Source organism: Populus alba, chromosome 14 (assembly GCF_005239225.2).
Source record: "Populus alba chromosome 14, ASM523922v2, whole genome shotgun sequence".
NCBI classification, from domain to species: Eukaryota; Viridiplantae; Streptophyta; class Magnoliopsida; order Malpighiales; family Salicaceae; genus Populus; species Populus alba.
In genome coordinates this window covers 4,699,084-4,711,326 of record NC_133297.1, presented here as the reverse complement: position 1 = coordinate 4,711,326, position 12,243 = coordinate 4,699,084, and the positions used below count along the sequence as shown (strand labels likewise).

Sequence of the window (12,243 nt, the reverse complement as noted above, 5' to 3'; positions counted from 1 at the left end):
TTCGCAATGGTAGCAAGCAATGCAAGTTGCAATGGATGCTCTTCACACCAACAAAACCTAGACATTGGTACCTAGACAACCAAAAATAAATGTTATTAGCAGTAAATGAGTGTTTAAAATCAAAACACGGTCAGATAGCTCTATTGAAAGGTATAAAGCTCGACCAATGGCTCATGGATTTACATAACTATCGGGTCTAGATTATGCTAAAACCTTTAGTCCAGTATCAAACCAAGTACTATTTGGTTAGTCCTTACCATTGGGTTGTCTCAAGGCTAGTCTGCCAAACAACTAGATGTTAGTAATGCCTTCCTTCACTGTGACTTATAAGAACAAGTATACTTGGCTCAACCCCCAGGTTTTGAGGATTCCTCTCATCCTGATCATGCATGTCATCTTCATAAAGCTTTGTATGGTTTAAAGCAAGCCCCATGTGCCTGGTACTTAAAATTCAGTATTTATATCCAATATATGAGCTTCACACGATGTCCTTATGATCAATCTTTATTATGTCAAACTCAAGAATAAAACATACTTCTTTTACTCATTTATATTGGTGATATCCTTTTAACAAAAAGTTTCTCTTCACATATTGTCAAGATTATTGCTCATCTTTCTGCTACTTTTCATATAAAAGACCTTAGTGATATTCATTATTTCTTAAGTTTTCAAATCACTAGTGTATTCAAAATATTGTTTGTATGAAATTTAATTTTTTTATTTAAAAATTAACTTTTTAATATTTTTGTATCGTTTTGATGGATTTATATCAAAAATAAATTTTAAAAATAAAAAATATTATTTTAATATATTTTTAAATAAAAATACACTTTAAAATACAATCTCTCTTGATCCTAACAAAACCCTTACAAACGACAGTCTCATAATATTATCTTCTTGATTTTGAATTTGAAAAAAAACTACAAAAAAAAATAAAATTGCGGCGCAAACCATCATTGACGGTTGACTAACTCAAAAGCCTTTAAAACAAAGACAAATATTTTAAATTCATTTAACACACGTAATTCTTTATACCATACATCAAAACTTTAAATCTTACCGTTATAAAAGTGAAATATAAGATTTTGTTTGGATAATATTTTGAGAAAGAAAAAACAAATAAAAATAAAAATATATTTAATTCGAGAAATAAAATATGTTTAGAATGATTTTTTTACATCTTCAAGATAAAAAAATATATATATATATCTTGTTTTTTTCTACCCCTAAATAGTAATTAAAAACAACTACACGTAATTAATTATATTTTAATCCAAAACAGATTAAATAAACAAAAAGTAATCTAAATAGTAATCTTTATCATTTATTTTTCAACATATATACATAGATAGAGAAATTTGATGGAAAGTGGAATAAAAAAATGATAGGATGGGAGTGTTCTTACGCTACATGTTCTTCTTCCACGAAACACACTTAAAAAAACGTTTTCTCCTTCGTCTGTCTATATAACATTACATTTCCTCTATCTATATAAACATTACATTTCCTCTTAAACCTCCACACTTCGAGCTATCACTTCCACAAAAACAACAATGGACCCTACCTCACCTGAAAATAACGATGCTAAACACCAGCAAAACGTTGTCGTCATGAGACACGGTGACCGAATCGATAACTTCGAGCCATCATGGCTCACAACTGCCACGAGACCATGGGACCCACCTCTTGTGGAAGCGGGTCGGTTAAGAGCTTTCCGTACGGGTCGGAAACTTAAAACCAACCTTGGCTTCCCAATCCATCGGGTCTTTGTTTCTCCTTTCCTCCGTTGTATCCAGACCGCCTCCGCGGTTGTCTCCGCCCTCTGCGCCGTCAATGATGGGCCTGACATTGTTAGTAGCCACGGTGTCGCCATCGATCCCTCTAAACTCAAGGCAGGTGTTTTTTTTTTTTTTTTTTCCCGTTTTCACATTTGCAATACGGCAACTTTTTTAGATTATAAATAATAAGGAACTGATTAGCTAGATAAGTTGATTGATTACTGATGATCATGGTTTTAAGTATTTTTTTTTTTTAGATTATAAATGATTAGGAACTTTTAAAGTTTTTTTTGTTTTTAAGTATATGATTATAAATGATGCCTTAATAGAGAGCTAAGTATTCGTTTTTTTTTTTTTTTTTTTTTTAATGCTAGCTTTAGTGAACCGAGACTTGGTTGCGTATCCGTTTGGGTTTTAGTCAAAATCAATGAAACAGTGACCTATGTACTTTGATAAGTACTATGAAATGAGCGAAGCTTCTCGAGCTCAGTTCAAAATAAATTTCAATTTCAATTATTTTCATGTATAATCTTGAAGGATTTGATATATTTTTTACTAGTTAATTTTGGAAACGTATTTAGAAATTTATATAAGATGTTTATGGAGTTGATAATGGCATTTGGGAGCTTAAATCTTTCTGAAAGTTCATGCTAACTTAGTAATTATTCATTTGGGGTCTCATATTTTTTTTATTTTTTTTCATATTTTATTCGTTTGTATAATGGTGTCGTTGATTGTAGTTATTTTGGTGTTCATGTTGTTTGACTGGATCTCCATTTGTTTTTAAGGCTTTTGTGTTTTAACTGTTGATTGTACATTTTCAGGTCTCTATTGAGTATGGTTTGTGTGAGATGTTGAATAGGGAAGCCATTAGGCGTGTTTCCGTGCCCAAAGATGGGAACTTTAGATTCAATATCGCAGAGCTTCAAGCCTTGCTACCAGCGGGGACAGTGGACCTTGCTGTGAAACCAGTGTATGAAGAGGTAAGTATAGGAAACACTGTTTGGTTAAGGGAGAAGAGCATTAAAGAGTAACAAGGTACATGCCTACGTTAATCATGTCTGATATTTGGTTATTTTCTTGAGGAATTGTAGCTTCCACAATGGGAAGAGACTGTGATGGGTGCAAGGACTAGATATGAACGAGTTATTAAGACGCTCGCAGATAAATACCCTTCAGAAAACTTGCTGCTTGTCACACACGGTAAGCTCAGTATTTGGCTGGCCTAGTTTTAATTATCTCCTGCTTGCTAATCTGCAACACCCAATTCCCTCAAGGTCTGGTAGGAAATGCATGAAATAAGTCTTCAAAACTTTTTGCTGCATGCTTAAGAAATAATCATGTAAGGTCTTCTGATGTACCTCTTTCTTGTAAATTCAGGGGAAGGAGTCGGAGTTTCAGTTTCTGCATTTTTGGAAGACATAACAGTTGATGCTGTAGAGTACTGTGCATATTCCCAACTAAGAAGACATGTTTTCCACAAAAACAAGTCATTTACTGCTGGAGAGTTTGAGGTGCTTACTCATAATGGTAGAACCGGCATTGGTTATAAAATCCCTATGGCCAACGGTGCCATGGATGATGCTGTGTGACCTTTTTTCTATGCCAAACACCATTTTAGACATGCCTTCCGTCAATCTTTGTGTGCTGTTTTACTAGAACTCTGATCAAAGGGATTTTTAATTTAGGGCAAATTGATTACACAAGTACTCAATTGCATATCGTTGTTTCATCAGAGAATTGAATTGTTGTTGTATCGATTGCGAAAACTTTTCTTTGGGAAAATGTTGGTTGAACTCCGTTTCTGCGGAAAATGTTGAATTCCTTGTTCTGATTGGTTTTATTTTTTTTTTCTTTTACCGTAGGATAGACTTGGTTGAGCTCAGCTTTATATTTTCTTTTAATATATCGGAGATGTGAGGGGTTAAGCCTGTCCAACTTTATAAGAGGGAAAGAGTTTGTATAATAAGCTGTTTTACTTCTCTTGAACATTGCTTTCAACCATCATGAAAAAAAGGGGGTAATTCTAAACGTCTAGATCACCCACAATAGTACAACCCTGCCATCAATCGGATGTTGATGCCGGTATAGAATGAGTAAAAGAGAGTGAAAGAGACATGGCGATGCTGGTAAAAGTCGAGTAAAAGAGAGTGAAAGAGACATGGTGATGCTACACCCGACAAGGCAACACTTGCTCTTTACCTCGGGTTCTGCGACTCACTGAACAGCCAATAAATAAATAAAGTAAATGAACAAGAAGAAAAAAAAAGAAGATTAGCCGTTGAAATTAGCACAAACGGGCTGGAATTTTATGTTTAGCAGTCAATTTCACATCTTTATCAGAGAGAGGGAGAGAGACTAGTAGCAAACCGTCACATTTATAGTTCTGGAGTTAGTACAAAGTATAGCTGTCAAATGACCAACAATTTCATAAGAACCATGCCAAATTTTTCACCTGAAGAAACTATTCAATAAATCATCCTTCTACACCCACATAAAAACAGCCTTGTGATCAGTCTTTCACCACTCTGAAGGACTTGGAAACGGTTCAATATGATCAAACATGTCCGGTGGCAACTCATCGAAGAGGGTATCTGGTGTCACAGGATTTTTTACATCACTTGGACTGTTCATACAACTTGTTACTGGATCAAACAATGGAGGCCCAAGTGAAAATGGTGCTGTATCTCCGAGTTCAGGAGCGTCTATTGTTCCAAGCACACTGAGAAAGTAAGGGTCATCCAGCCTAGCCAGGAGTTCATGGCTTTCTGGGGAGAATACAAGGTCTGGCTGGGGCTGTGGGATTTGAGGGAAGGGAATTCCTGACATGGGCTCGTATTGAACAAGATTTGCATCACAGCCTGGCAACTCAGATTTAACCAATGGCGGTAATGGCATCATTCTTATCTGTTCAGGGTTCTCCAAGTAGGATGATGAGCAAGCCTTCGAGGATACCTCTTCCTCCATTGAAGAACTGAACATTGGAGCCTTAACACACAGCAAAACAAGAAGAAAGTAAATTGTCCTTCCACGACAGGCAAAAAAAAGAATTACGGAAAAATCCTTTCATAGAGTCAAATAATCAAATACTACCAGAAGTACTCAACAGAGACCGGAGAAGAAACACTTTTTTTTTTTTTTTTTTTGCAGCAACTAAAAATCCCAAAATTTTCTTGAAAGCAAGTGATGATGCAAATATTTCCAATTACCTCGAATGTGGGAACATCCAGAAAGACCGGAACTTTATTTTTACTCCTCTGTTGTTTGGAATTAAAAGAGGAAGGTGGTGTTCCTGAAGTCTGCAAAATCCTAGCCAACCTCTTCTGTCTACTACTCCAGAAATTCTTCACATCATTATCAGTCCTTCCCGGCAAATACGTAGCGATTCTTGCCCATCTGTTCCCAATTTCTGCCTGCAAATCTATAACCACCCTCTCTTCCTCTGCTGAAAACTTGCACCCACTATAAAACCACACACACACAGACACGACCAAACAAAGAAATAAGAAATCAAGAGGAAATCCCATCTCTGGAAAATCACACATTACTGCAATGGACTAAAAACAAAGAGAAACTGAAACAACGCAGGATCAAAATCTTGATAATTTATCACTGCATGCATGTAAAATTGCAACAAGTTGAAAATGTAATTAACTAAGTAAATTTGTTACTTACTTTTTCAAGTTGGGTCTAAGCTTATTAACCCAGCGAAGACGACAAGACTTGCCAGTTCTATGTAAAAGGCCTTTGGATCGAATGGAGCTCCAATCTCTGGGACCATATTTTTTAACATGGTTAATCAGTACTTCATCTTCTTCCTCTTTCCATGGCCCTTTTCTTATTTCTTCTCTCTTAAATCCTTCCATTTTCTGACCACTAGACACTTGCTTCTCTGTCTCTTTCTCTCTCCTATGTTGTTCTTGCTGCTAGACTCTCTCTGCGACACAGGAGTCTGTGGTGTTTTTGAAGATGAAAAAGAAGCGTGCTTCCTTTTTTTTGTTCTTTGTTTATGGGGAAGTGGCGGTTAAGGCGGTTATTGCCACTACCCTCCCCACTAATATGCCCACTTTGTCCGACTTTCTCTCTAGTTCAAAGTGGTTTTGAGGTTACTTTTATGTCCCTGTTTCTTCTAACCATGGGTCCAAATTTCCTTTGAGATTCAGGCCCGGACTAGGCCCGAACCAGGTTCGTATTTAAAGTAAACTGGGTTTTTTTTTTCTTTTTCCTTTTCTTTTTAATTTAGCAATTTAATTAAAATTCCTTTTAACATCTAGATTTAAACCCGGGGGGGGTATTTTAAGGTATTGGTTTAGATGGTAAATGATTTTACTTTATATTTTATAAATTTAAATTCTAATTCGAATAATGTTTGCAAAAAGAAAAAAATGTAGGAAAATCAATATAGATGGCTTGTTTTAAAATCTGATCGTAGATGGAGTCAATAGTAAATGCCAGAGATGGAGTTAATATTGTATTTAATTAGTGTCCTATGACAAAAAATATATATATAACAAAAAAAATAGATATAAAAGAGACAAAAATATATTTTAGTTGGGGAGAAAAACAAAGAAAATTTAATAAATTAACAAATTTTTATATTTTTAAAATAAAAAAAAAATCTCTCTTTTTATATCCAGTCTTTCTGTATCATCTGTATTAGAACAGTAACCAAATAATTGTTTTTCAAAAGCATCACGTAGCATTTCAATCGGCTGCATGTAAAGACATGAACTGGGTTTCTTCTCACTTCCAACCCATAAACTTTTTCAAGCATTTGCTCTTCCTTCAGACAATTATTTGTTGCTAAGAACAAGATTCTACAGTGACTCCATGAAAAGGCTCCTTCTAAATATGTTAAATTCTCTCACCAGGTAAATCAGCATAATGTCACAAAGAATTGCTTAGGAGTATATGTACAACTACAAGTGAAAAAAGGGAGAGAGATAAAATTGATTACACAGATCAGCAAGAGCTAGCCATCACTAGCTGCAACACAAGCAACTCTACGGCCTTTATCAGAGACTACTTGCCACCAAGCCATCAGCAATTTGACCTGAGCCAGTTCCCTCTGAAATGACAACATTTACAGTAACCAGCTGGTTGGTAGTGGCAATCTAATTATCACTTTTGTCATTTGCAACACGCTTTTGACGTGTACGTCTAGTAAAAACCAATTTATCACTAAGAGTTGGCTTCTTGAAAGATCCAGCTCCTTCAGTTTCAACCTTACCGGAAGGTTGTTCTTCAATGCACCTCGATATTGGTGAGGAACTTGGCAATGATTCTGAGTTCAAGCTGTCAACTGCTTTAGCATCGTGATGAAGATTTGAATTACTAGCTTTGTTATCACAAACCCCTTTTAATGAGAATGCATTACCATCACATCTGTGGCTTGCAGTCCTGCTTCCACCATCACTTTCTGGTTTCATCATTTCATTATCTGCGGTTCCCATCAACGATTGAACTGTATCAATAATTTGTGAATCAGAAGCCTTGTCAGTAATTGCATCTGCTATTTTAGTACTCACTAATGGCTTAGGATCCTTGTTGCGAGAAACATTTCGATTGGTCACCTCACATTGCTCCATGGACTCCATTGATGAAGGGATATCGATGGATAATGGTTTCACATCCATTACACTATTGTGTTCTTGCCTGACTTGATCAGTCGAAACATCATGAGAAGGAGGACTCTTGCTCGTGTCAGAAACTGCATTATTTATAATCCTGTCTCCATTTTCAAAGCTTTCATTAGAAGCAATTTCATTAACAGAAAGTAATCCAGGCAGAGAAATACAGGTGGTTGGCGGGTCAATATCCATCTGAGGACAGGCAACCTGCTCTCCAACACCATCAACAAAATCACCTCTATGATTGCCAGAAGCCTCATGTCTGACCTGATGATCATTCCTGTTAAGGGATGACACATCTTTGTCCATACGATCACTCTCATTCACTAATTCTCTAGCTTGATTTGATAAGTTTGTCCCACTTACCTGCTGCTCAAGGGAGTCCAGAGCCTGTTTCTGAGTGGCATCCACAGTACTCTGGTTGCTATCTAAATCAACTTGATTCCGAGTGACATCATCAACAGAAAGTATTCCGGGTGGAGAAATGCAGTTGGACGATGGGTCAACATCCATCTGAGCACAAGCCGATTCTTCTCTAACACCATCAACAAAATCACCTGTAACACCACGAGAAATCTCATGTGAATCTCTTTCCTGACAATCATTCTCAGTGTAAGATGGCAGATCTTTGTCAATATGATGATTCGCATTCACTACTTCTTTATCTTGATTTGAAGAATCGGTCCCACAGACCACCTGCTGCTCAAGTGAGTTTGCAGATTTTTTCTCAGTGGTATCTGCATTAGTCTGGCTGCCATCTAAATTAACTATTCCATCTAATTGCTTCTGTACAGCAACTGCTAGAGAAACAGCATGATCACGAATCAAACAATCATAAGGTGGGCAGCGTAGCATGTTGATCAGGGCCTGATTATACTGAAATAGGCTAATAGATGACTTTCTACTCCCTTTATCACGATATAATTTAATAACTTTAAAGACATGCTCACACAAGTTGCCCATTTCCGCCCACTTGCAATCACAAATAGCAAATTCTGAACCAGGGTTCCAGACAACATGAACCCTTTCCCGATCAAGCTGGTCAGTGACTTTTGCACATCTATATTCCACGACAACATCAGAGTCTGGAATCTTCAATGCTTTTCGCCAAGATGTTAAACCACTAACCCATTCATCTTTCCAGTATCTTGCAAAATCATCCCTTTCTGAGTATTCATCGAGCCAGAAGTAGGAATGCACTTTTGTACCCAACTTATCAACCAACCAATCAGCACGTTGATAAACACCAGGATTCTTCTCATTCAAGAGCCTCACTTTCAATTGCCTGTGGTAAAATTCCATTGCTGCACAAGTCTCTTGGCTTGCCAATGGCAGATTTTTTAGTGCAGTAGTCCAACTCCCTGATACAAGGAAATATCATTTTTAGTTTTCTGAAATAAAGAGTTTTGTGAAAAACCCAACTAACTTCAAGATTCTATAGCGATACTCCACATATTTTATCACACGCAGCCAAGTTAATCTTCTTCCAAATTGAGATATGAGGCCCATTTGCAAACCAGCTCAGGGAAATTGAGAAGAAAGATAGAAATGTGTACAGCCTGTTTATGCTATCTTAATTACTATTGAAAAGAAAAGAAGAGAAATTTACTAACCTATTCTAGGATACCAGGTTGCCTTGAAGTAATCCATAAAACTAGAGCCGTCAACAAAATCTTCAATGAGATCTTCAAACAAACGTACAGTTCCTTGTCCTTTGCAAATATCATCTACTGTCTGTCCAAGCCGTCTCGATATCTGAACACGGATCTCCGTTTCCATGCACCTCTTTATTAGATTCTTATGCCATGCATGGCGAACTCGCCAAAACGATATCAACACAGAGCACTGAAACACCTCCCTGAGAACAAGGTAAGAAAATAAGGTTTTTGTTTAGATATATATCATCCAAAAAGGAAACACTTGGGCCCAAAACCATTCTCTATTTGCCTGGACCAACACATCACGTCCACAACACAATCAATCTAAACTGCCAAGTCCCAGATCTTTGCTCAGATTGAGAATCTGAAATAATCTCCACAGATCTCATCCTACAAATTCTTATGAGCATTTCACCAAGCATTGCAGTTCAGCTCTACATGTGTTAAAAAGCACATTATTAAATGGTGTGTTTGGAAATGTGGTAGCGGTTGCGATTCAAAGTGTTTTTCGCTTAGAAATGCATCAAAATAATTTTTCATTTTATTTTTTAAAAATAATTTTTGACATCAACACATCAAAACAATATGAAAACATAAAAAAAAATAATTTTAAGCAAAAAAATTCAAATTTTAGAGGAACGCAGTTTGAACCGTATTTCCAAACAGGTTCTAAAGTGTCCTTTAAGATCACAATGGTAGACAATAGTTGGTGCCTCAAGCAGAAAGTCTGAAGCAATACCGTGTCAAGCAAATTTTAAGGCACCAGAGATCTCAAGGTATCAATCAATGCTTGTACTGAACTCTAAATTTCAGTATACAGAATTAAAAAAAATACCAAAAAAACCCATGGATATGGGCCATATGACCCTTGGAACACTCTGTAAAACAACTAAAAATGACCAAGAAGAAAAAAATCATCGAATTCACATTAAAGAAAGTGGAACTGCCAACCTTATTGTGAGGATGTCTGTCAAAGGGTCATCCACTATAAAGCCAGCCAACTTCCACGAAGGATCTTTCATACAAACTCTGTTGTAAAGTGCCCTCATCCATCTATGTGCATCAGCACTAGCAAATCTTGGTGTTATGATCCAAGCTACAGGGATGGCCTTGTTGTCTGAGTTGAACACAACTAGACTGTGAACAGGATACTAAACAAAATGAAAGAAAAGAGCAAAGTCAGTTTCTGAAACATATAGAGGCACTGTAATTGATATTTGGTTAGACAGGATTTGGACCATATTAACTGAAATGACAAACCTTTAATTTGTTTGTTCCAAATCTTGAATCAGAAGCCACAAGACCACGATTGCCAAACCGAATCATTTGTTGTAACTGCCACTCTGTTTGAATTCCCAAAGTGAAAGGCTCTGAATCAGAAAAATCCTCGAAGAAGAATACCTGATTCTGGTGGCTTTCAACCCACATGTTAATGCTAACTGCATCATCATTGTCCAGTTCATATGTAGAGCGGCGGATGCTCCTTTCCTGCCTCCGCACATACCTGTGTGTCAACAGGTCATCACGATTACATGGACCGCCCTGCCTTTCTACTGATTCATTGTGTCTTTGCATTATGGTCTCCACAGAGACCCCAACATATAGTAAAGATAAAACACGAAGCCGAAGATCCTCTGAGATATATGGGGCAAACATAGCACGAGTTCCTTCAGCCTTCTTATCCCGAGGGCCATGGCATGGTAACCCTTTTTTATCCACGTGCTTGTCCTGATTATATATGATCAGTGCTACAGATGGCTCAGCAATTAAACGTTTTACAATAAAATGGCAGGTGCACCCCCTCTTAGTGTTTGGTCTACCAGCATTTTTCTTTTTTGGAACATAAGTAGTTCTACTGGGCCGTACTATGCCACCTTTCCGATGATCATCAGGGCCAAAAGAACACCAATACCTAAAAATTCAAATGGATCACTTAACTCACAGCATTGATGGCCACTAAGTAGGAGCTGCCAAAAGAAGAGTGAAACTTACAATATGTACTCAAGGATGCCATCAACCTTTTGCTTGTAAGATGTTTGTGGAGGTCGACGCCTTCTAGCTTCAACATGAAATCTCGTTGGACAGTCTTTATTAGCAGACTCACCTCTGACAAAATCATCCACCCGAGCAAAAGGGATAAGAGCGAGTCTATCCAAATTGTCACGCCAGCCTTCAACCTTTGACCACACAATATCAGAAGCAGAGAATTCCAAAGTTGGAGGATTCTGCACAGGAAGGGACAGAATCTCATCCCATCTGGCCATCTAAAAATGCACATAACAGGAATTAGGTCAGTGAATAGTTGAAGGGTTATAACCTTGTACAAAGAGACATCTCATCAAACCCAAGTTTGATGAACTTACTAAAATTATATATATATAAAAAAAAAAATCCTTATTCTTCAGACTATTGCAAAATCAGAACAAATAATTGTACCATCAGTGTATTGCATCATATCAAGTCCTTTGATCAACATATCTTGGAATTATTAAAATTTTAAAATGAATCATAGCACCAGTAATCTATTTTATCATATCAACTCCTGTAATCAACTTATCTTGAAACTGTAAATATAGAAAACAAGCATAAAAAACCCGACCTTTGTACAAGCATAATGACTTTACAATTTAAACATATTGACTATGGATGTACGAATCAATCTTCAAATTTCCTGTCATAATCTTAGTGTCTAAACTTTTGGAAAACAACCCAAAATGTATATATATAAAAAAAAAATCCTTCAAAGTTCTTGTACACCTTTAAAAAGTTATCTTCTTAACAACTCCTAAACAAATAGCTCTATACAGAAATGAATCCATAAACAAAAAACTATTAAGAAAAACTGCACTAAATTGAGTGTTAAAAAATTTCGAACTTTTCTCCATTTTTCTCCTGGCCTCGAGGGTGCCTTGGAGTTTCTTCATATTTATGTAAATAGAGAACTTACCAGCAACAAAACTGGGCTGCTGCAAAGCAGTAGTGTTAAAAAGACAAGCCAAATTCTTTTTAAACAAATTCAACTCCTTTCCTTCTTTCTTCTTTCCCTACCTCGCTGTGTATGAGTTTTCTCTCTGGCAGCTGCTAGGTGCGAGTGCGCTCTCCTCTGATTTTGAGGGAACAAAAAAGGAGAGGAAAACAAGCCATTCGGTTCAAATTCGGGCTTTCGTTATACGGGCT

General features: G+C 36.8%; 3 protein-coding genes across 4 annotated transcripts; 1 reads left to right on the top strand and 2 right to left on the bottom strand.

Moving 5' to 3' along the window:
• The first annotated feature begins 1,434 nt into the window (after positions 1 to 1,434).
• Positions 1,435 to 3,632, top strand: LOC118041875 (uncharacterized). Its single transcript, XM_035049389.2, has 4 exons — positions 1,435 to 1,892; positions 2,603 to 2,761; positions 2,873 to 2,981; positions 3,159 to 3,632. Exons 1-4 carry the CDS (start codon positions 1,554 to 1,556, stop codon positions 3,368 to 3,370), a joined length of 819 nt encoding a protein of 272 aa, XP_034905280.1. The 5' UTR covers positions 1,435 to 1,553; the 3' UTR covers positions 3,371 to 3,632.
• Positions 3,633 to 4,169: 537 nt separating this feature from the next.
• LOC118041876 (transcription factor DUO1) lies at positions 4,170 to 6,481 on the bottom strand. The gene is made up of 3 exons (XM_035049390.2): positions 5,454 to 6,481; positions 4,988 to 5,240; positions 4,170 to 4,766 (listed from the first exon to the last, which is right to left on the bottom strand). The coding sequence occupies exons 1-3, from the start codon at positions 5,642 to 5,644 to the stop codon at positions 4,299 to 4,301; spliced, it is 912 nt and encodes a 303-aa protein (XP_034905281.1). The 5' UTR covers positions 5,645 to 6,481; the 3' UTR covers positions 4,170 to 4,298.
• A 140-nt stretch (positions 6,482 to 6,621) lies between these two features.
• LOC118041943 (uncharacterized) lies at positions 6,622 to 12,210 on the bottom strand. Of its 2 annotated transcripts, XM_035049456.2 has the most exons (7): positions 12,014 to 12,210; positions 11,059 to 11,330; positions 10,327 to 10,978; positions 10,018 to 10,217; positions 9,022 to 9,266; positions 7,307 to 8,769; positions 7,057 to 7,218 (listed from the first exon to the last, which is right to left on the bottom strand). In XM_035049456.2, exons 2-7 carry the CDS (start codon positions 11,328 to 11,330, stop codon positions 7,207 to 7,209), a joined length of 2,844 nt encoding a protein of 947 aa, XP_034905347.1. In that variant the 5' UTR covers positions 12,014 to 12,210; the 3' UTR covers positions 7,057 to 7,206. The 2 variants fall into 2 exon arrangements, with proteins under 2 accessions (XP_034905346.1, XP_034905347.1); XM_035049455.2 differs by having other exon boundaries at positions 6,622 to 8,769.
• Between the last annotated feature and the right edge of the window lie 33 nt (positions 12,211 to 12,243).

Excerpts from the sequence above, each read along its gene's own strand:
- LOC118041875 (XM_035049389.2), top strand. The coding sequence starts at position 1,554 with ATGGACCCTACCTCACCTGAAAATAACGATGCTAAACACCAGCAAAAC. Across the intron at positions 1,893-2,602 it reads TCGATCCCTCTAAACTCAAG|GTCTCTATTGAGTATGGTTT; the intron begins GCAGGTGTTTTT and ends GTACATTTTCAG. Across the intron at positions 2,982-3,158 it reads CTTGCTGCTTGTCACACACG|GGGAAGGAGTCGGAGTTTCA; the intron begins GTAAGCTCAGTA and ends TTGTAAATTCAG.
- LOC118041943 (XM_035049455.2), bottom strand. The coding sequence starts at position 11,330 with ATGGCCAGATGGGATGAGATTCTGTCCCTTCCTGTGCAGAATCCTCCA. Across the intron at positions 10,218-10,326 it reads TTGGAACAAACAAATTAAAG|TATCCTGTTCACAGTCTAGT; the intron begins GTTTGTCATTTC and ends CATTTTGTTTAG. Across the intron at positions 8,770-9,021 it reads AACCTGGTATCCTAGAATAG|GGAGTTGGACTACTGCACTA; the intron begins GTTAGTAAATTT and ends TCCTTGTATCAG.
- LOC118041876 (XM_035049390.2), bottom strand. The coding sequence starts at position 5,644 with ATGGAAGGATTTAAGAGAGAAGAAATAAGAAAAGGGCCATGGAAAGAG. Across the intron at positions 5,241-5,453 it reads CTTAGACCCAACTTGAAAAA|TGGGTGCAAGTTTTCAGCAG; the intron begins GTAAGTAACAAA and ends GTGGTTTTATAG. Across the intron at positions 4,767-4,987 it reads TGGATGTTCCCACATTCGAG|GCTCCAATGTTCAGTTCTTC; the intron begins GTAATTGGAAAT and ends CTGTGTGTTAAG.